At 41.1% G+C, this 24726-nt stretch overlaps 1 protein-coding gene across 1 annotated transcript; it reads left to right on the top strand.

Moving 5' to 3' along the window:
• The first annotated feature begins 379 nt into the window (after positions 1 to 379).
• LOC307027229 (solute carrier family 25 member 36-A-like) lies at positions 380 to 23173 on the top strand. Its single transcript, XM_079695437.1, has 7 exons — positions 380 to 849; positions 4855 to 5019; positions 11231 to 11308; positions 15985 to 16085; positions 18464 to 18530; positions 20544 to 20833; positions 21987 to 23173. The coding sequence occupies exons 1-7, from the start codon at positions 809 to 811 to the stop codon at positions 22178 to 22180; spliced, it is 936 nt and encodes a 311-aa protein (XP_079551563.1). The 5' UTR covers positions 380 to 808; the 3' UTR covers positions 22181 to 23173.
• The last annotated feature ends 1553 nt before the right edge of the window (positions 23174 to 24726 follow it).

Here is a 24726-nt window from a genome sequence, read left to right as displayed (position 1 = left end):
TCCTGCTGGGTAATAATAGCACAACAATTAATAGTGATGAGGGGTAAATCAGTTTAGGAATGTTGATAGGTTAGTAATGCTAAGTCATAGGCCTACTAATAGCCTACTAGTTTCGTTATCCACTTTCCAATTTTCCAAAAAGTTGGGCTACATCTTGCATGAAAGGTGCTATCTAAATATAGTTGATTATAATTAGGATCTACAATTACTGTACAGTGTGAATTGCTTTACAATTACCTTTTACCTTTACCTTTCTATTTAGAGTAAAAGTCGTGTTTCTCGTCTCTCCAGTGTTACATCAGACAACTCTCAGTGATGATCTCTGCCCTTCAAAATAAAAGCAGACATCACGTGAAAGAGTAGTGACTACGTGACCCCTCAGCCAATCAGCGTCTCTGTTTTGCAGCTTCCCATTCGTCGATACACATTGCGACCCGCAGAGGAGCTTCCAGAGAGGCAAGGCACGTCAACGTGACTGAAGGCCGAGTCTCGTCCACAGTCAGCAACATCGGGATTATTCACCAATATAAAAGAAGCACGGTGAATAATTACCCCTGATCTCAAGAAAAAGGAAACGAAGCGCTCTGACATCGACCTCTAACAACGGAAACCCGTTAGCTTTAGCAGCTAGGCTAGCTCAGTTAGCCGTTACATACCCTCGTTTTTTTTCCCCCACGCAGCTGACCTCCACCACAACACAGGCGGATAGAGTATCAATTGCCTGCTAGTTTGGGGTCGTTCTCCTCTTGTGTCTTTCCTCCTTGTCCCCGTGTGGTGTCTTGTGGAAGCTTCCCGAATATGATCCATAATGAGTCAAAGGGACACCTTGGTTCATCTGTTTGCTGGAGGGTGAGTGTCAAACATGCAGAAAACTAAGCTAGCTAGCTAAAGGCTAACTGTTGTTGCCTAGCATAATATGCTACACATAATGGGATGTTTTTATTGGTATCTTCATAATGATTTGGATTTGGTTAATATTGAATATTATAGTTTTTTGCTTAACTCTGGCATATGCTCATCAATATTGTCCTTGCATGTGCACCCGTAGTAGTTTCAATGTCACAATGACATTTCAGGGCATGAATGAAATGGCTGGTTTGTGGAAGCGTGATCTTTTTTTAGGCTTCCTACCGAGAAAGAGACGTTTTCTGAAAATTAAACTCAAAAATAGCCATCTGTGTACAGTGTTACATTTTAAAAGCGTGCTTTTTGTAACAGCTCTGCGTCGTTCATGAAGTTAGTGCATATAAACAAACATCAGACTGTCACTCAAGATCTGGATTAAATGCAATCTAAAATCGTTAATGGAAGGTTAGATTGCACACATTGTTGCCTAATAATATCTTGCATACAGCCTCAAAGTATGGCCTTAAACCAGAAGTGACAGAAGTACTTAGATCTTGTAACAAGTAAAAGTCCTGCATTCAAAATGTTACTGAAGTAAATGTACACACGTATTAGAATCCAAATATACTAAGAGTAGCGACACTAAAAGTAGTCATTGTGCAGATTGGTCCATTTCAGAATAATATATATGACATGTTTTATAATGATTGATCATGAAAGTGTTCTCAAAGCTGGTAAAGGTGCAGCTAGTTTGAATGGCTTTGTGTACTGCAGGGTAGCTTGTGAATTTACCCCAGGTGGAACTAAAGTCTGATTCAACTCTTGATTAGATTTCACATCATTCATTCACATCTGTGAAGAAAATAAAGGTATTCAATACATGTACAGGAGGAAAAGTACACCATGTACCTCTGAATTGTAGTGGAGGAGAAGTACACAGTAGCAACAAATGGAAATCTACTTAGTAACTAACACAACTCCCTAAAACCAGATCCATTTAATTACACTGATGCATAGCAACATTATAATTTCTAATTGCCTCCAGCAGACCAGGGTAATGAGTTTGGACATGTTTATCTTTTTGAGGGCTATTGAGCAATTCACTTACAGTTTTTAACAACAGCAGTGACGACCGCGCTGTTTTCTCAGAGCGTTTTCTATTATATTGTATCGCTATTAAATCAGCATAATGGTTTAAAGCAGGGGTGTCAAACTCAATTTCATTACGGGCCACATCAGCATCATGGTTGCACTCAAAGGGCCGGTTGTAACTTCAAGACTATATAAATATACATATATAAATATATAATATATATAAAATAATGTATTGTATTATATTACATGATTGCCTCTGCATTGGATTGTTATCGGATTGGGTAATAACTTCATAATTAACTACGTCTGAAAGCAGAAGTCTAGAGCAAATAATTGCAAGTCTCTTCAGAGTGCATGTCATAAAATAATTTAAAAAGAAAAGCCAAATTCTGAAGAAAAAAGTCTAATTTGAGATGCATTGTGGGGCATGTATTTTATGGGCAATGTGCTTCTGTAAAGCGGCATGTCACTGTATAATACACATATGATATTCTTTGCAAGCTCTTGTGGGGCCGCATGAAATGAAGTCGCGGGCCGGATTTGGCCCCCGGGCCTTGAGTTTGACACCCCTGGTTTAAAGTGTTCACACCCGTTAAGGATAGAGTTGCATATCAAGCATGAGCTTTAGTGAGAATAAAGTGACTCCTTTGACATGCATGCTTTCCCTCTGCCAATGACCCGCTTCCTCTGTGGTTCCTTCTGTAGCTGCCAGAGATCAGCCCGCTCTGCCAAAAACTATGTTGACAGGACTTTGTATTTATGCTTTGATGCTGTTTGAAAATGAACCCTAACTAAAGATAACTCCTGTCGCTCTAGATTTAAAAAAAATATCCTCTAGCTTGGCTGTGTCCTTCAGTGCAGTCCTGTCTCAGTCAGATTCTTTCCGTTAGGCCTGATCCACGCAGATATTGTTTTGTGTTCGCTGTAATCAGTTTTATTTCTTTTATTTCTTACCTAAGAAGATTATTTACCTGAATAACCGGAGCTACTCATAAACCCTTGGCATGCACATTGTTCACACAGGGCGTCGTGTTAATTTGTAGATGCGAACACTTTCAATGATTAATTAGACAGCAAAATGTGAAACATAACATAACCTGTTCAGATCAGCGTACTGCACTGTAGTGCTCCCTATCATCTGTTTCCCTTGAATACCTTTTCCCAATCATTTGTGTCCGCTTGAATTGTCCTCTCCATGATTGTATGTTAGTGTTTTTACCATGTTCTGTTGCTTTTACCTCTTATAATATTTAAAGGTCCCATGACATGGCCATTTCTACTGATCATAATTCCATTGTTGAGGTCGACTAAAATAAATTGATATTGTGCAATGTTCCAAACTCACATTGGTTTCTCAAACAGCATCTCTGTGTATTCACTCTCTGTCCCACACGCCTTGTTGGAGCTCCTGAACCCCCTCCCTGAATTCCGCGGTGTCTCGCTGTCTCGTCGACCCTACACCAGTGAGCCAGCTCACAGTGTCCCGCTCCTCGCAGCAGCGAGCCTCGCAACGTCCCGCCGTGTGTGTGTGTGTGTGTGTGTGTGTGTGTGTGTGTGTGTGTGTGTGTGTGTGTGTGTGTGTGTGTGTGTGTGTGTGTGTGTGTGTGTGTGTGTGTGTGTGTGTGTGTGTGTGTGTGTGTGTGTGTGTGTGTGTGTGTGTGTGTGTGTGTGTGTGTGTGTGTGTGTGTGTGTGTGTCCGCGGGGAAGTCCGCAAGGAAGTCCGCGGATTGGTCCAAACGTAACGGCTCCGCGGACGTTACGTTACGTCACTATACCCGAAATACGTCAAGAAGTAAACAATGGAAAAAGAGAAACGAGGCGTCCCGATCACCTTTTCTTGCTTCCGATTCCGATCATTTGATTTTGACAATTTGCCGATACCGATTTTTCCCGATCCGATCTTTATGCAATGCATTAAGAGAAAAAAAAAGAAAAAAAGCTTTCAAGTTGTCCCTTAAGGTTATTTTTTTATTTAAATTGGATATTCTATCCAACATGGATATAGCTTCTTTCTTTCACAGCAGCATTGGATCAGTTCAGTTCAGCAGCATTGGATCAAAATAAAATAAAGCTTATCAGTACTCGTTAGTTTACTGCTGCAATTAGACTGCGCCCACTCTGTTGCCAGATTTGAGAGAAATAAGCAACCAGGTCTATGAAAACAAGCCCCAAAGAAGCAACACATAGAAAACAATCCCGATCCCCGATTTTTTTCTCCCGATTCCGATCTTTTGAAGATCACTGGATCGGCTCCGATCCCCGATCACGTGATCGGATCGGGACATCTCTAGTTCTGGGGCAGCATAGACAGGTCTTCTCTATGTTAGAGTTTTACTCGCTACAGGGTGTACTTTGAGGGTTTGTGACTCTGCAGACCGTTTACACGCAGACAAACCTACATAAAACACACAGGGGACGGGTCATAACCAGAAAAGCATGACATGGGACCTTTAACAAATTGTACGGTGTCCTTGGGTGTCATGAAAGGTGCCTTAAATAAAATGTATTATTATTATAACATCTCTACAAACTTTGGTTTTTTAACAACAAAATGTTCCTAATGTTGATCTTAAAAAAACCGAATCTGCTTGGTTCACCCTCGTGTAAAACTACATACATCTGGGATTTTTCAAAGAGGTGTGGCACTGAGTAAAAGCTTGTTGTCATTCACACAAAGCATTCCTGACCGTCTCACTGTTCCCACCCTTTGCCAGATAATGACTGCATGCCAGGCGTAATCAGAATTCCAACTAACCCACCACATCATCGGCTAATTAACTGATGCCTGGACATTAACACGTTGCACACGTTCCACCCTGACCTTTGACCCCATCGAACAACGACACTTCAGTCTTGTCCCGTCAGCTGAGACTTGTTAGCTAACATTTTTTCAATATGTGTCTCTCCTTCCAGATGTGGAGGCACGGTGGGAGCCATAGTGACGTGTCCTCTGGAGGTCGTGAAGACCCGTCTGCAGTCGTCCACCATCAACTTCTATATGTCTGAGGTCCAGCTCAGCACTGTCAACGGGGCCAGTGTGGCCCGCATGTCCCCCCCCGGCCCCCTGCACTGCCTCAAGTGAGTACTCATTACATTTACCCCTGTCACACCGTCCCTTGAAATGTTTAAAAGCAAATTACAAAACCTAACTTTTTAATATGGCTTTTAATTTGGGCTAACTTTCAATGGTATCATTCTCCATGTTTTACTGTATTTCTTTTCTGTTTTACTTTTATTTTACATTTTTAATTTTCTTTTTAAAATTGTTTTATGTTAACATATTATCACTGTAGATGTTTTAGGGATGCTCCGATCGATCGGCCGCCAATCGTTATCGACCGATGTTCACTCTCGGCCGATCGATCGGTGCTCTCTATAAAGGCCGATCAGGAGAGCCGATCACATGACGTAAAATACATGACACTTTTCTCTGTGCGCGGAAAAACAAGCTCGTCAAAATGGCTTCACCGGTTTGGCATTATTTTAAGGTGTCAGAAAAAGACAGTAAAATAGCGGAATGCAACGTGTGTGAAGCAGAAATCCTGCAGCTCCGCCCGCTCTGACGGACCGGAGAGCGGAGCGAAACACACTAATGGCGCATTCACACTGCAGCGCGGAGCTCGCTTTAAGCGTGCCGAGCCGTGCGGGGCCCGTTTTTGGTTGCGCTTCCACTTGGCCTAGTTTTGGCCCGGGGCTACTTTTTCGCCTTTTTTCTGGCCCGACGAAATCGTGGTTCTATCGAGGCCAACAAGCGGGGCCAACAACCGGGCGGAATATGCTAAAATAGTGACGGCTGCTGATTGGTCAGAGAGAATCGTCACAATTCTCGCGCGACTTAATCCCTCGTGTCGCATATATTAAGGGACGCTTGCAGCATTTTTGAAAACAGTGAACCTAAGAAGAAAAAACCAAGAAGCAAGGACACGATGGCTTCCACATCCTCCATTGTTGTTGTGTGTTTTGTGAGTTGTGTCTCATTGAAAATGACGTCACGGCAGTTGTATGCATCGTCGCTCCGCCCGCCAAAAAGCCGATCGCCCCGCCTACACTGCGTTACTATAGTAACTACCCCAGTTCCCAAACTGTAATGTGAGCGCAGCATTAAAGTGAGCCGGGCCTAATAAGGCCTAACCAAACCGAGCGAGGCCGGCGGTGTAAATGCGCCGTAAGAGTTAGACCTAACATACTTAGCTATTTGATCTACGTCTGGAACAAGATAAACTAGTTCCAAATTCCAGATCAGTGCATCCCTAATGTTTTTATCTTGTTCTGTTTTCATTTGAATATTGTTGTTATGTTTTCTGTATAGCACCTTGGGCTGCTTTGCGCATGAAAGGTGCTATACAAATAAAGTGTATTATTATTGATTTAAATAGTTGTCAATTCTGAACAGGGTTAATAATAGTGTATGTATTAAATATAACTCAATGTAGTTTCCCAAGCAGCAACAGCAAATCCATACATCTATAACCAAATAAATAAATAAGATGATCCTATCTTCCTGGAATGTGTAAAATAAATGTGCATATTATTCCTGACATCAAAACAAGTGCAATATAGAAAATAGTTAAATACTACTGGAAGGAACGACAGCCAGGTTTTAGATCTCAGCCACAAGGTCTGCTAGTTTTAGCTTATTCTAAAAATATCTATACATTTGTCAATTCTGAACAGGATTAATATTAGTGTATGCGTTAAATAGACAGTGAATCCATATATAACTACATATCTTATCTTCCTGGAATTTGTCAAATAAAAGGCATTATTCCTGACATCCAAGTGAGATTTAAAAAGAGCTTAAGACATAGAAGGAACGACAGCCAGGTTTTTCCGTCTGAGCCGCACCGTCTACAAGATTTACCTTATTTCTACATTGCAAATGAAGCAAAACTGTTTTATACTGTCAGCTTTTAGTTCAGCTTGTTGAGTGCAATTTGCTATTAGGTTAATCAGTTTGCTCTGGCTAAAACCTAGTGGTGGCGAGGGGCAGACTGCAAAGAAAACAGTTGAAAAAAAAAAGTGTGTGTGTGTAAATATTTTGAAACAAGGTTCGTGGGACGTGCATTATTTGCCTGCATTCTACAAAATGATGTCTTAACTTACACCTCAGTAACCCGTGTTTATTATGATCAATGTTTCCGCCAGGCCAGGGCTGAGAGGGCGTCCACCCCGAGAGGCGTGTGACGTCGTGTCACGTGACTTGAATTTTGAATTGAGCCGTCCCTTATACCATCTCTTTACGTTTCCCTGCCGACGGGGACACCCCTCCTGGCATTCTCCTTGGAAGATGCGGGCGGCTGTGTTTTTTTTTTTTTCGTCACAGGAACGCGCTTTGCTGGCGGCGAAAATAATCCCACCAGACTCCTTTGCCCCTCCAACAGAGGGATATCCTTGTCCTTTTTCCTTTTCGTCATTTCAAGCGATAAAAACTCTCGATCTTCTCTCAAATTATTTATTTTCTTGGGCGCCCTCGGCTCCAGTTCGGGCCGTTCCGAGCTGAATAAGGGCGTCAAATGACGGCAAGACGCCCGCCTGGCGGAAACACTGATGACAATTATCTGAGTTTTAACCAATATGAGTTATTTGTAGCTCGTGGTTCCTCCTCCCTGTTCTAACAGAGAGCTTTGGGTTCCTTCTTCAGGCACCATTTCTTTGCTGTTTGGTCTGGCTGTGGTCCCTGAAACTCAACTCCTTTCTCTTTGTGGGAAAACCATACACAATCACTTTAGCCAAACAGGAAATGTTATTTTAAAAAATCCAACGGTTCTGTTATCTTTTAAGATTTTCCTAAATCTTTGATACCTCAGGACTCTTTGTGGTCGTTGTGAAAGGCCTTTCCCTACGTTATGTTTAATTATTCAAAATGCATCTTTGATTTGGGTGGATTCCCAGTTGTGATGTTAAAGGAAATTAGATCCGCTCCGTGAAGAAGAAGAGAATGGCTGGCTTCTTCTAAATGGATGACACCATGCCACTTCTCAAATTCACTGAGTTAAGTTACATTGAAATAAAATGCCAGTCACTGTAACAGCAGAGACTTCATTCTGTCGTCTGGCAGAATAATCCCCACTAAATACATTTTGGAATATTATCAAAATCCAAGTGTTACCGGTGTTTCAAACACATGCTAAAATGCCTCTTGGTCATTTATGTTGTTTCTTAGTAGATTAAGTTCCTTGCGAGACACAAAGGTTGCAGAAATATCTTCGTCACAAAAGTATGTTCGTTATTATAAAATAAGCATTATGTAGCCTGCAGCCACTACCAATCAAAAACATCACAACATATTGCAGGCATTAGCGGTCAGTGAGGCGGCATGAAATTAATTTCACTGATTTGCACAGCAGCGTCAGAACACGGCACGAACTGAGCTCAGAAGACAGGAGCACATCTGCTTCGCATAAGCTCTTCACAAACACCATTACATTGGAAACTCTTATGGCTGCTAGTAACTGGTAACCCTTCCGTTAGGTGTGTCCCCTACAACTATTAGTGTATACCCTCCTCAATACAAACGCATTTTAAACGGACAAACAACTGACCATCTTTCTATTCTTAGCTGCTGACTGGGGTGAGGGCTTTGAATGTAGGTTAAAGTTCCTCCTAAAGTGGAAGGACAGAGAAAGGCCATGTTGTATTTATAACAAGGGTTTGTCCTGTTATGTTAATGTGCTCGTGAGATGTCAGGGCAACCTTTACCTTACATTTGGGATGGAAACTTTGCCTTCAAGTTGGTGCTAGATCCAGGGTCGCCATATTCATACCTTTACAAAATTAAAAGTAACCTGTGGGTGTTACCTGAAGTCTTACATCTGTTGAATGCACTTACTTTCTCATAATGCATTTGTAAAGTAGATAACCTAGCCTGCATTGATAACTATCTATAATAACTTGCTTTGAGACTTCTTCTCGCTGCTTTTGTAGGCGCGTTACCTTGTTACCACCAACTGTTCAGTGAAACAGTGTGAAACCATTGCTGCAATGTGTAGATTAAAAAAGGTGACTCTCAGATAACTCCCATTGTGTTAAAGCAGGGGTGGGGAACCTCTGGCCTCCGGGCCGTATACGGACCGCGAGACCATTTGTAGTAGGGCTGCTCGATTATGGCAAAAATCATAATCTTGATTATTTGGGTCAATAATTGTAATCGCGATTATTCATTGACTTTGAAAACGTCCATTTATTGTCCTTTAAAAGAAATACAAGTAATAATTTGAACTTTTTAACTGTTGAATTATATGTTATGGGTAATCAACTGAAAAACCAATATAAAATAAATTATACCTTCATGTCTACATTTAAATAAATAATATCAAAATAATAAATACCAATAAACAAGATCAACAAACATGTTGCAGTGCACTGTCACAACCTGAAAACTCCTTAACATATAGCCAACATTTTTGGTAAAACATATTCAACATATTCCACTCACTCCACTGGGTCAATAATTGAAATCAAGATTATTAAAAACGATTATCCATTTACTTTGAAAACGTCAATTTATTGGAGAAAAAACATTTGAACAGTATGTTTTTAACAGTTGATTAACCTGAACTTCGTGTTATTTCGATTACGTTGTTTTCGTGATCGTTGCAAGCCATAATCGTAATCGCGATTTTAAAATACGATTTAATTGAGCAGCCCTTCCATTTGGTAATTTATAAACACACGCAAAAAAGAAAATAATTAAAGAAATCTAGACCGCAAAAAGATTAAACAAGCGAGTGTCTGTTTTTCCTGGCCAAGGTCAGAGTCCTGACACACCGAAGAACACATCCCGACAGAACACGACTGTTGTGTCGCCTCACGTCTCCTGCTTCTTGGCCAACAGTCGCACTGGAATACACCGCAAAGACTTCAGCCGACGGCCAAGTAGCATGTAAGAACTGCGCATGCCTGAGTGGCAATAACTCCCCTTACCAGCAGGTGGCGGTAGTGTGTATTCGTCATTCAAAAGAGGCAACAACCGGAAGACAGAGAAGAAGAACAGACTGTGATATAAACAAACAACAAATAGTGTGTGCGTTCCATTTTCACTCTCGTCTATCGAAAACATGTTTCGTGCGGTATTGGAGCTATCAGCCATTGGAGTGTTGCTTGCGGAAGACATTCTTCGTGCCCTCTTAAAGCTTCACTTCATCGTCCGACTAACGAAAACAGTCAAAATCGGCTTGGTGTGTCCGGGCCTTAACGTGTCATCACGTGGTGTCGTCTGGGAGGGGTGTAGAGCACAGTACCCATAAGGAGCTGCACACATGCCGCAAAAGTGGCTGTGTCTTTAGTTGAAAGCCCAGTGGCGATCTGTTCATCTGTCATACTGATCATACAGTCAATAACTTTGTTGTTATTAGCATCTGGTTAGCTAGCTATGCTAACGAATATAAGAAGCTTTTTCTACAACCAGTGAGGTAAAGGCACGACTTTATATGATCATTATAGTTATCAAAAAATAAGAGAATAAAGTAAATGGGTATAAAATACTATATGACAGTAAAAAAAAGTTGTTATTAATAAACAAGAATACAGTTTGAAAGAGGAGTGATTTGTAAAATATCCATAAATAAAAATATTTCATATGGGTGTTGAGAGATGTATCCATAGATCTCCTAATGTTGTTCTCAAAATGCACCAGATTGATGCTTTTAACTTCAACATTTAAAACAAATCTTCCCGGGAGAGCATGCCCCCCCCTAGAGGAGGTTAGGTCCCCCCCCCACACTTAAATCATGTCCACATGGATAGGAAACTAAATACATTTGCACACATCTTGTGTCCATATTTTTCTGTTTTGGTGGTCATGGTAAAGTATCTGGATTAAGAGTTTGCTTTTTCTTTGCACAGCATGAAAGAAAGAAGAAATGAATGGGCTGTGATTTTTGTTTTTTTAAGCGGATGTCAATAATTTGTACGGCCCTCGGAGGATGTTGAAAAAATTGAAATGACCCTTGAGAGGAGAAAGGTTCCCCACCCCTGCTCTAATATCTCTAAATGTAGATTGAATGGACCCAGTATCATCGCACTACACCCCACTAATCTCCAAGACAGTTGGGTTCATTCACTGGTGATCAGTTGGCCCAAAAAAAACATATGTAAACAGAAATCTTTGAAGTTTCTTATTCTTGATATTTTAATTGGAATTATATCTGTAAATTAGACAAAACTTCCAGAAATCTGACAATATTGTTAGAAATAATGTTAACACACCAGTCAAACCTAAACATAACTAAAACATGCACGTTGGAGTTATAATACGTACTTACTTTTTTTCTGTGTTTTCTGTTTTCAGGTTGATCCTGAAGAAAGAGGGGTACCGCTCTCTCCTCAGGGGCCTCGGGCCAAACCTGGTGGGAGTGGCACCTTCTAGGTAAGCTGTCACCTTTAATCCTCATCGTATGTTTAGCAATGTGTACTTATTGAGCTATAAGTGTTGCAGTGATGATGCATTTACAACCCGCGGGTTAGCATTGCAAGGGCTCCCTCTACAAAAAGCCAATGGGATATTTCTATTGGAAGAAAATAAGATCTGTGTCAAACATTCTCATGATACTTACATGTTTTGTTCAACAGGATAATGTCCACTTATTAAAACTTGTATTATAGTCAAAGTGTAAAGGCTAACGTTAGGCTATAAGCTAACTACATCCTCGTCACATGACTTCACTACACCACCGCTAAGCTAAAGGTGGCTAATGTTTGGCGTGATGACGTTTAGTCGTCTCATTTAGACACTTGTTAGCAACCACTGTTTTTAAGACACAGCGAGGTATTTACTGACATTTTTTTATTTCACACAACGAAAGGTCAGTTTACGCCGGTTGCTAAACAACATCGTTATCGGGAAATGCAAGTTTGCGTCCAAGTGGTTGGAAGATAAAGAGGAAGGACAATCAATACTGTATATAGTCAATGTGAGGTAGAGTGTGTCGCCAAGGTAACCGGTTAGAACTCAAAGTGGCGATCAGGTCTTAAAATGTATGAAAAGGGTCTTAAAAAAGGTCTTAAAAGGGATTACATTTGACTTCAGGATTCCTGCGTATACCCTGTGTTAAACACAGACCTTGTTTCATAACCCTAAAATGCTGACTCATTCCTGCACAACTCTAACTAAATAGTTACTTAGTCAAGTTAATTGCAAAACTCAGTATCTCTTTGACAAATAAACATTTGATAACATTGTTAATCTGCTAAATTGTGTCTCCAGTGCCGTTATCCCTCTCCAGATGAAATCCTGCAGCATTAAGCTCAGTAATGTGAACGTAGCCAAAATGTCTACTGTGAAAGAGTGTGATACTGCGAGGGAGCGGGCGTAGGAGTAGTAATCAGCAGCGAACCGCTTCAACACGTGTATTTCGGTGTATTCACGGCATTCATTTTGTTATTCTACAGTATTGTTGTTTTATAGTTATTTGTTAATGTAACCCAATTTGTGTTCTTTGAAATTGAAAAGGATATCGCATTGTGTTTGTTACTTTCGTTGCAGTTGTATATGTCTTAAGTGTAATTTGGCTTGGCTTCCTATTTATGGACATGCTTTTATTTTGAAGGAGAGTTAGCGCAGTTGACAGGAAGTTGTTGTTGCTATGGAAACAACGTGACGGAGATTAACGGAGAAAAGTCATGTCTACATATAAAGACTGAGAAAGTAAACAATAACGTTTATGGTTAAGTGTTAGCACCCCCGAAGAGGCACAAGCTCTTACGTTGATATTGGAGATTTTAATAAATTCAATTTGAAAAAAAACAAACAAAACGAATATCCGAATAACCAAATTGAAACCCGAATAGTACTCCAACGAATGAATATTCGGGTAAAGCCCTAGTGTGCATGTATTCATAGATTTATCTCAGCACCCGTGGCGCACGTCATACAAAACAAACACCAAGGTCATCTTATCAGTTTCCTACAGGGCTTTGATAACAGCGGTGCTTATTATACGCCAGTTGTTTCATTAACATTTGGTACTTTGCCTCAGTACTTTCAAGGCTGATCTGTCAACATAACGGCTGACATGGCTGTTAGAAAAAGTGGTGTTATGTTTGTGTCTTTGACATTAGCACCTGTGCCCTGCACTACGAAGCCAGTTCAACAGACCCTGGATATGTTTGAGTTATCTAAACTAACCCTAACAAACGAGATCTCGCTAAGCGGTCCTACGACGCTGGTTATCAACTCGGTAAATCAAGCCAGGGTTTCTCTCTCCAGCTGAGAGCACGTTCACGTGAAAGGGGCGGGGTTAGCAACATTTGACCAATCACAAACAGGGACAAGTGTACTGACAGCGCAGCGTCATACTTCATTCATGAAAAGTAAACTAATATTAGACAAATATGAACTTTTAACATCCATGATTTAAACATATAATCCAGGATACAAGCCACATAGCCTGCAAGGTGAATACAGCTGGTGGTAACAGAAAAGGTGTTTGAATGCGTACATTAACAGTTTTATGATATCACTGCCCCGTCTAAGACACGAGTGGATCTGACTTTAATTACATTTGACTCGAGTGTTTCGTCGAAATTAATGTGTTGCTTAAAATAATACTTCTGTGTGACAATGTAATTGTTGCACGGCATACGGCTCAAGAAGCTGACTCAGATTAGGAAATATATGATATATTATGATATTATATGATCGATGATCTGATTGATGATGTGATATGGATGATAAGTGCGACAGGTCGGCGTCTTAATAATAATAATAATTTATTTATTTTATATAGGCGCCTTTCAAGGCTCTCAAGGTCGCCATACAAACACATAAAAAACAAGATACACAATAGATAACACCAGCATAAGAAACATAAGCAAGACAATGCAGTATATAAATCAATCAAATAACCAAATAAATAAAAACAGAGGATGTGTGATGATAATGATCAGGGTGTATATGCGAGTGTGAAGAGATATGTTTTGAGGCGTGATTTGAAAATGGGGAGAGAGCAGTGTTGCGAATTTCAGGTGCATGCAGGGAATTCCAGAGGCGGGGTCTCCTCTTCATACTGCAGTTTAAACTGTATTTCCTTTATATTTAATAGATTTAAACTCTGCACACTGAGCTCTGATCAGGCGGTGTTTTCACTGAGTTGATCTATTTGCTATAGACGCCGGAGGCATGGCGTCAGGTAAAACAAGTTATTTAGCCTTCCCAAAGCTGAGCCTCACGCGCCGCCTATGGTGTTATGTAACCACTAGGGCTGCACAAATAATCCAAATGTTAACCAAATTACAATGTGTGCTTATATTAAAATCAGAAGAATAACACTATTTGTTAAAGAGGCCCTATTTTGATCAGTATATAGTGTCTCTACTTTAAAGAGTCCTCTCCTGCTGATGTTCAGGTGTACATCAGTATGTAGTGTCTCTACTTTAAAGAGTCCTCTCCTGCTGATGTTCAGGTGTATATCAGTATGTAGTGTCTCTACTTTAAAGAGTCCTCTCCTGCTGATGTTCAGGTGTACATCAGTATGTAGTGTCTCTACTTTAAAGAGTCCTCTCCTGCTGATGTTCAGGTTCATATCAGTATGTAGTGTCTCTACTGTGACATGTCTCCTTGCTAGGGATGTCCCGATCACCTTTTTTTGCTCCCGATCCGATTCCGATCATTTGATTTTGACAATTTGCCGATACCGATTTTTCCCGATCCGATCTTTATGCAATGCATTAAGAGGAAAAAAAGCATTCAAGTTGTCCTTTAAGGTTATTTTTTAAATTTAAATTGGATATTCTATCCAACATAGATATAGCTTCTTTCTTTCACAGCAGTATTGGATCAGTTCAGTTGTGCAGCATTGGATCAAAACAAAATAAAGCTTTCAGTACTCATTAGCTTACTGCTACAATTAGACACTGCGCCCTGCCCACTCTGTTGCCAGATTTGAGAGAAATAAGCAACCAGGTCTATGAAAACAAGCCCCAAAGAAGCAACACATACATGATGTTGTGTAATTTGAAACCAAAACTAAGGCCTCAGGATGACTTTAAGACTTGAACATGGTCATTTTTGTTTTGTAACATTGAATACAAAAAAATAAAATAAGTATTTATTAAAAAAAAAAAAAAATCCCGATCCCCGATTTTTTTCTCCCGATTCCGATCTTTTGAAAATCACGTGATCGGCTCCGATCCCCGATCACGAGATCGGGACATCTCTACTCCTTGCTTTAATGTTCAAAAAGCTCTTTATTTTTCTAATACTGCCTGTGCTGCAGCACTTCTTTTCACCCTCTGTCTGAAACCAGATCCCAGTCTGCTCTGATTGGTCAACTGCTTAGAGATGTCCCGCCCCTTACCCTATCACATACATACATGCTCATTCATCTTCGTGGCTTTTCAGCAGTTTCTACACGCAAACATGGCAACAGCGTTTGCTCTGTGTCCTGTAAATACTGTAAATGACTGAAGTTAGGTAATGCTATGTACTGTATATACAACATTAACGCTCATTAATCACGCTCGGTGGTAGTGACGGGAACAAAGTGGGCGCTAATGGCAGTGGGAAGCGGTAATGCTGCAGCAGGCAGATGTCAGTGCTTGGCACATGTGAAGTGTTTTGTTGGCATCTTGCGTGAATAAATGCTGATGCAGAGGAGCTGTGACGCAGATTTGAAGATGAACGCTCTTATAATGAAACTGATGAGCTTCATTAGCAAACACACGGCACATTATGCTGTTAAAAAGAACAGAAGCAGTTGTTTTTATTGAGATGTGATGGTTATGACCTCTTTTAATTAGTGAAAATAATGAAGACGTGCTGTTTGTACTGAGTAGCCTCTGTGTCTAACCAGCTGATTTGCTGCTGGTTCCGCTCTCTGCTTTACACCCAATTAATTTTTCAAAGCTCATTAGGCTGAAGCTGACATGAGGACGCTTGTATTTGTTGATGTTGTGTAATTAAAAGGCTACAAAGCTACCGGAGGCACATCATTAGGACTAATTGTATTGACACTTCAGCAGAAAAACATGTCATGTATAACTTGTTTTTCCTTGTGCTTGTGTTACATTTATTTACTCACCTTTTTGTGTTTTTTTTGCCAACAGAGCAATCTACTTTGCTGCTTACTCCACGGCCAAAGAGAAACTGAACGGTGTGTTTGAACCCGACTCCACGCAGGTACACATGGTGTCGGCTGGAATGGCAGGTAACTACAACGGGTGGACGTTTACCACAATGTTTTTCGACATACTGTCAGGGTGGGAACATTTCAAGCATGCTCGTCAAATGCTCACCATTCTTGTTAGGGATGCTGCTTTCTAAGAAACACAAACCCCAGCATGTGCCTTAGAGTTTCCACTAGAAATAAATAGGTTTTCCCTGAAGTTAGATCGCTAAGCGAAAATCCGGTTTTGTAGTACAGGCCTCTGTACCGAAGACGATTACGTCAACTTTTTTTTTTTTTACTTGGGATCCGACTAGTGATTTTTTTTTATAAGTTCTGAGATAGAAGTGAGAATTCTTACAAAAATGTATTCTGAAAAAAGTCAATTCCTTTTCTTTTTTATTTAAGTCAAAAGGTTATTAGAAAAAGTCACACCAAAAATGAGTCAAAAAAAAAATTGGAAAAAAAAGTCTAACATTTTGAAAAAACAAGTCAAACATTTTTAGGGGGAAAAAAATAATTTTGAAATAAAAGTTAGGATTTTGAGAACAAAACTTAACAAAAATCTCTTTTGGGTTTATAAACAAACCATAGTACAAGCAGGCCAATCTGGCTAATAACATTTTCAATAACTCATGCTGCTGCAGACTTGTTTAAATTCTGTCCTGCAGAGAGAATCCTCCTCTTTTTTCCTTCACCTTTCGGTGGCGATATACCGCCCACACAGAAATCTTAAAACAGCTCAGTTAGAATGTAACATGTTAAAAGGACAGGAATAAACACCTTGTTATTTTCCCCTCACACTTTGTTTGTCAACGGTTGGTTGTTTGCTCTTGTGTCCCTCTGAATCTTTACAGCTCTGTTCAGTCGGTGAAGCTTTTAGCACACTATCACTCAGACTTTCAAAAACAGTCAAAGTCAGCTTTGTCTGTAAATATCTCTCGAGCAGTGAATGCACATATTCTGCAGACTAAATAAAGAGACAGGTGAGGAGGATTCGATGGAGCAGTGATTTATCTCCTCTGTGCAGCGACAGGTGAAAGCCACAGCAGCTGTTAGAGCAACGTGTTTCTGTTTACTAAATACTTAACTTATAAAATCCTCCATCATAGGTTCATGTACACAATCATTATCACCAACATGTTATTTTACATTACATTTACCTGACGCAGCTTACAGGTGCAACCAACCATGAAGAAAAAGATTAGCAAAAATAATTAGAGATGTCCCGATCCGATCACGTAACCGGGGATCGGAGCCGATCACGTGATTTTCAAAAGATCGGAATCGGGAGAAAAAAATCGGGGATCGGGATTTTTTTTAATTTTCTTTTTTATATATAAATACTTTTTTAAAATTTTGTATTCAATGTTACAAAACAAAAACGACCATGTTCAAGTCTTAAATTCATCCTGAGGCCTTAGTTTTGGTTTCAAATTACACAACATCATGTATGTGTTGCTTCTTTGGGGCTTGTTTTCATAGACCTGCTTATTTCTCTCAAATCTGGCAACAGGGTGGGCAGGCCGCAGTGTCTAATTGTAGCAGTAAGCTAACGAGTACTGATAAGCTTTATTTTGTTTTGATCCAATGCTGCACAACTGAACTGATCCAATGCTGCTGTGAAAGAAAGAAGCTATATCCATGTTGGATAGAATATCCAATTTAAATAAAAAAATTAACCTTAAGGGACAACTTGAATGCTTTTTTTCTTTTTTTTCTCTTAATGCATTGCATAAAGATCGGATCGGGAAAAATCGGTATCGGCAAATTGTCAAAATAAAATGATCCGGATCGGGAGCAAAAAAAGGTGATCGGGACATCCCTAAAAATAATCAAAGCTTCAAATCAGCCAAACCATTTAAAGTGCTTCATACATTTTTATTTGAGTATTTGAATTGCCTAGTACAGGTGAGTTTTCAATTTCCAGCAGAAGATATCTAGACATCTGGCAAAGTAAAGTTTGATAAACAGAGTACTCTTTCTGCAGAAAACGGTCCCTTTGATAAAATACCATATAACATGACATGGAGCTTTTTACGGGAGGTCAAATGGTTTTGAAATCCCTGGTCTTGATTTGTATAAGCATATCATGTGGATTTATGCCTCTTTTGATATCTGTTTCGTCTCTCTCACACACATTTCTGTCCTCTACTCTCCTACCATAAAGTTCATTGGATAAGAAGCTGTTTGCTTGACATTGAATTTGATGACATGCAGTAGCTCCTCTTCAGATCACACTGAGGATATTCTATAGAAGATCAAGCTTTCTCACGTGAAGCTGCTTTTTGTTAAAATAATAATTGTTCATTGTTTTAACTGCCATGAATACAGCATATTATCTTTCTGTGTTCGTTGTCAGACAGCTGATAATAACATACCATGGAACATTTTGAACACATTTGTCTTTTTCCCTGCAGGTTTTACAGCCATCACAGCCACCAACCCCATATGGCTGATAAAGACTCGTCTGCAGCTGGATGCGAGGTAAACATGACGCCTGGGTGTGAGAGTTACAAAGTTCACTTCACATGAGAGGGACCGACAATGTTACAAAGCCACACAGGAACACCTTTGGCGCTTTCACACCGGAGTACTTTTCCCAGGAATTGTTCCGATAGTTCCTGGGATTTTGCGTTCACACCAAAAAGATCTGGAACTAGAACTTTTTTTTGCGAACCTTTTCACCCCTTTTCAGTCCCTGCTCGAGAGGTGGTACTTTCCTGGGGAGAAAAAGGTTCCAATTTCTGATTGGCTGGGCGAATTGCAAACCACGCCCCGTAAAACTCTGAAAGGTTTTTGTGAAGCCGCCATTTTATTTTCTCTACTGGGAGTCCCAGCAGCTTCTACTGAAGCCAGTCCCCAACTCCGGAGACTTCCGGCCGGGGACTTCGGGTGGCAGTATACGCCGTGAATTTGTTTGCGGCCTGCCAGTAAACGCAAAGCAGAAGAAGAAGAAGTGACGTCAGCGGCTTGATTTGCGTAATCTTCCCTCAGGGAACGTATTCCGGTGTGAACGCGATCTGTACGTAGTGCCATGGGGGTACTAAGTGCCGGCACTAAGTACAGCAAAGTACTTGGTGTGAAAGCGGCTCATGATACAGATGTTAGTGCAAAAATCTACAGCTCCTCTACCACAACCATCAGAGACAAGTGGACATGGAGAACTACATGTTGCTAAATCAACCGCGGAGAATAACCAGAAGGGCAACCAGGCAACCATGGCAACCATGCTCGGGAGGTCTTCTTCGCTGCTTTTGGTGTATTTTGTGTCGGAAGTACAGCTCCACTTACAGGCCCGGCATATGTACTACAGCCTCTCCAGTGGGTCGAGACGAGCGGTCTCGTGTGGACGGAGAGGTTTATTGAGCCGATTCTGTGTGGACAGAAGACTTTTTTGATATCGACACCGGTTCGTTTCCGCCTCCATGTGGACGGGGCCTGAGTAGCGTTGTAAAGACACTCCTTGGTTGTATTACATGAAACCGCTTTATATGTAAAATACAGCCCTCAAAACACTCGATGTAGAACTTCTTCTCCTCCTTCATCTCCCTTTTCCCAACGGTGTGTTCAATGCTTTGCAGCCTTGAAGTTAATTCCTTCAAATCCCAAAGGATACCACACAGAAAACAAAGAACTGATAAAGCAGACTCTGTTTACTTGAAGACATGTGACTCGGGTCTTCTGATCAATTAATTGATTTCAGATTATACCTTGTGTAAGGCATGCTGCTGTTATGTGTCTTTGGTTTTTTCACCTTCTCCTACAACAGCGCAGCTATTTATGCACCGTGTGCAGAAACCAGAGCTCCTGCTGGGTTTTAATGTAACTCACTAGGCTCTCTTTAAATTAAGATTCATGACTTTACATCCATGTGCACCCTTCATTAATGTGCTGACTAATACTCCACTATTGTTACAATCTGGAGCACTATGCTGTTCCTTGATCAAAGGACTTTGCGTAGTCATATCCCCCCACAGAAAGAATTGTATTTTCTGTGGCCAAAAACAACAACATTCGATTTCTGTTACACCCATCATAAAAACATCCTGGTTTACTTTTTGATTATTCAGATATATAGTTGTGAAGAACATTAAAACAAAGGAAATGGTAAACAAAACAAGATAAGGAAATAGGTGAGAAGACAGAGAGTTGGACGACAGAGAAACCAGAGTAAGAAAAGACTGGTTAGTGGAACAGAAAACATGAGCAGATTTGAACAGTTAGAGAAAACCTCCATCAGTGCCGCCGTCATTTTAAGACGCAGTTCAACAATCTACACGGAGAGAAACTGACTGTTTGTAGAGAAAATATGAGCTGAATATACATTTTCATTTGACATGTAAACAGCTTAGTGTGAATATTGTCTTTTTTAAGAATAAGAGAGAAACTGTAATATTATTAGGCATGAAAATATGAGTCTGTGTTATTGTGTTTAGTTGTTTTTCACCACCTAAGTTATTTATCTTGGCTACTGTATATTCTCTCTCTCTCCCCCAGGAACCGGGGCGAGCGGAGGATGAGTGCGTTCGAGTGCATGCGGCGGGTGTATCGGACGGACGGCCTGCGGGGTTTCTACAGAGGAATGTCGGCTTCCTACGCCGGCATCTCAGAGACTGTGATCCACTTTGTGATCTATGAGAACATCAAGCGGCGCCTCATGGAGGCCAAGGCCACGCAGAACATGGACGAGGAGGAGGAGACGTCCAAAGACGCGTCAGACTTCATTGGGATGATGCTCGCTGCCGCCACCTCCAAAACCTGCGCCACAACTTTAGCTTATCCTCATGGTGAGAGTTTTCTAAAAGACATCAGGGAGTGTGAATATCTGTCCCGATTTAAAGAACACAGAAACAGGCTTCTCCAGGTATGGTGATTTATTTGAGCTGTGGACTGGAACGACAATACAGTATAATGATATGGCCAGGTAGCATGGTTACAGTGCGCGGCTATTATCGCCAAATAACAAACTTTTATAATTCTATTAGTATAGCAAACAATTACAAAGCAATTACTCTACAGAATTGATGCTGCGTTCACACCGGACGCGATGCGATGTTAGGGGGCGGCGCGACTACATGTAAAGTCAATGCAGAGACGTGGACAGACGCGAATTCGCTCCGACGTCGCGCATGAAGCGGTGGACGCGAATTCCGCGGCGCGATTTGAAGGGGGCCGCGAAAAACGCTTGAGTTCAATTTTTTCAACTCGAACGTCATACTCGAGTGACGCGATCTCGCGGTAGCCAATCAGCGGTGAGGATCTCAGCCTGCCGTCACTGACGTTCAACCAGAAATCATCGGCCGTTAGCTGTTAGCAGTTGTCTGCAGACTTGTCAAAGCAGTAATTCATGGTTTTTACTATCCGGTATCAGTATGTTGTTACTTCGGCATCATTTAGAAACGTGTATTACAATTAAATCACGGTCAAATATGTTCATCTTGTTGTAGTTGTAGCCCCCTAGCCAGCGCGTCTTGTTTGAATGATGCGAGTAAACACAGCTGACAGCCGTGGGGAAACTCGAGCGTTTAGAGCGATGCAATTTAGAACGAAGCGAATATTCGCATCGTGTCCAGTGTGAACGAAGCATAAGGAGTCGTAATCATAGACGTATCAGAACTGTAATTACATGTCAAACATACCCGCATTCTGCATTGAGGCTAAAAGCTATTTTCACACAGCCATAAATGGAGATTTTGCGATGTATATTTATTATATTTGGAAAACTACTTGGCAATAAACTTAATTCTGGGTCAAAACGTATAACTCCAAACGTACATCTTCTAGGAAAAGTATAAGAAATATATTCGCAAAAAGCAAACTCTTGTCTCATACCCTATGGTAAGGCCCAGGTGGCCCACCAAATAACCTTCCAATAAAAGTGAGTTTGAGCTAGATTTAGTAGTTCCTCTCCTTTAACCGCTCCCTTTCTTCTTCTTGCAGAAGTGATCCGCACCCGCCTACGGGAGGAGGGCACCAAGTATAACTCCTTCTTCCAGACTTTAAGAACAGTGCCCAGAGAGGAGGGGTACCGCGCGCTGTACCGCGGCCTCACCACCCACCTGGTGCGACAGATCCCCAACACGGCCATCGTCATCTCCACCTACGAGCTGGTGGTCTACCTCCTGAACGGTTAAAGCCTCCCCCCTCCCATACCTAGTACTCATATGTAACCCTGCCCCTGATCGGAGACGAGAGCTGACTGCACCCCCGCCTGAAGAGGACAGAGATGGTGATCTTTACCACTGACACAGGGCGGGGGGGGGTCAAAATACGTTTTCTAACCAAAGGGTCTGTCTCGAGGTGGAGGATCCAGGCGGTCCTCATTGGTTCGGGGGTTTATCTAAAGAAACGGTTGTCCAATTGTTTTATTTTGATTCCATTCTGTTCTCCCTTCAGTCGTGCTTCTGGAAGACAGCTTGTTCTGCTTCTAACAATACTAATAATATAAAAAGAAGTAATTCCAATCCTTACTACCTAGCGGATTTAACACCACCCCTTCTAGCAGCAATTCAGTTCTTTTAAACATTAGTATTGTGTAGTGTTCCCCTGCGGTCATCAGAGAGTAGAAGACTGGAGACTGAGTTAAAGTACCTGACAGGTGGCTCTCAAGTTAGCGAAGGAGAAACCTGTGCCTAAGGCTTGTTGAGGGCAGATAAAGAGCGGGAGACGTGCCTTGTGTGAATCTTTGATCGAGTCGTACACTGGTTCTGTGATTACAGGTCGTCAGCATCTGAAATAATCTCATACTCCCGCCTCATAACGCAGGAGTCGACGTGCATTTACAGCTCTACACAAAATAGCTTCATCTTGATATTTTTTGCAATGAAAGTCCAAAAATGACGTCTCAAATTCAGCATGTTTGTGTTATCCCGGTGTAGAAGAAGAGGAACGTCTAATGTTAAATGGAGGGTCAAAAATCCCCAAATTCAACTACTGAAATCAGAGACATGAGGATGAGCTCCATTAAAGCCAAGGAAGGAAAACAATCCGTGTATCTACCGTCCAATTGTTTTTCTTTATTAAACACGTAAACGGAAGAGCGTCTGAGAGGCGTTTTTGCTTTTTACCTTACTAAATGGTCTAATGGTCCTTGGAGCGAGGGGCGGGGCGAGACTCACGGAAGGATACTGTAGTGATTAAAAGTGTGATTTTAAAAGTGCTTTTGTTTTGAAATCACTTCCGTGAGTCTCGCCCCGCCCCTCGCTCCAAGGACCATTTAGTAAGGTAAAAAGCAAAAACGCCTCTCAGACGCTCTTCCGTTTACGTGTTTAATAAAGAAAAACAATTGGACGGTAGATACACGGATTCAAAACACTGACCCATGTAGTGATGAAAAATAAGTTCTAACAAAATGTAATGTTGATATAAAAAGTGATTGTGTTGCATTTGGCTCCCCAGAAGTGGCACAATGCAAAATGAGGAGAGCTGTTCTGTTGGTTGTTTCCTTCCCTCAAACAACGAGGTGTTGTTCTTAAAGCACTGTCAACGTCTTTCTCTACAATCCTCATCTCACATTCCCTCACGTAGTTTTACAGGCGAGGGACAATCCTCTTCAGTTTACTCTGGAAACTTGTTGTGCTTGTGAGTGGAGGAAGTGGCCAGGAATGCTTCATGAGCGCACACTAATTTACCGCTGACCAGTGTATAAAAAAAGAAATAAGAAGAGTTACTGTTTGTTAATTCCCCCCTTATTCCATTGTTGTTTAAAAAACATGTGAAATGCATTACTACCAATTTAAAACGTCAGTGTTGTGTACTTTGTCATGACATGGAAAGATACTTGTTTTCTTGTTTGTTTGGTTTTTTATTTCCCCACAATACAACAGAAAAAAACATTCTGCTGCCCCAACATCTATCCTAGTCAGCATATACGTAACCTTTCCTTAGGGATCACATGACACGAGAAGCTAGCCTGCATTTCCAGCACAGCAGCATGGCTTAGCACACGATGCTAACCCTTCAACAGCTGCAGTGCACTATCCAAACACTTCCTGCTTAATAGGTCAGTCACAGTGCGGTGAAATATGCAGATCATTTTGTCGCGAGGCCGCCATTGCTTCAGTGTACGTGTCTCTTCCCCCCCCGATGCTTCTCTCCACTGGAAATATAGATCTTTAATTTGAAGACGTTTGAGTTTTAAGGCGCACGTGAAGAATGCATTAGATTAGCCTCATTGTGCAAATCTTATCAGAGGTGTTTGACACTGTGCCACGAACACACACTAAAATATAAACAGGACGCAGATATTTGATTTCACTCATCAGGTTAAATGGTCAATTCGCTCTCATTCACAACAATAATGAGTGCCCATTACCTGTTTGGCTAAATCGCTTTCACTTGTATTTCTGTGTGTGTTTCTGATGCATCGTTACCTGCATCTCATGATTTATTTTGCACCTGTTTGCATTGTGTGCCATTAAGTGTGTGTGTGTGTTCCATGTGTGCTTGCTCAAATGACAATCGTATGTCATTCTGTCGTGTCTTGTTGTGTAAATGAGACAATGGGAGTATGTATGCGTTCAGAAGAATAGCAGCAAACAGTGTTGTTTTTATCTTTTTAAAATAAATTGTTGCCTTTTCCTGACGCCCTTCGTTTCTCTCCGTGTTGTCTTCGATGAGCCGTCTGTGCGTGTGGCTCGGCCTATGCATTCTGTCATACCTGTTTTTGTAAAACAAAAAG

Source organism: Notothenia rossii (assembly GCF_949606895.1).
Source record: "Notothenia rossii genome assembly, contig: scaffold_99, whole genome shotgun sequence".
Lineage (NCBI taxonomy): Eukaryota > Metazoa > Chordata > Actinopteri > Perciformes > Nototheniidae > Notothenia > Notothenia rossii.
The sequence above is the reverse complement of the archived record's forward strand: the minus strand, read 5'-3'. Positions and strand labels throughout refer to the sequence as shown.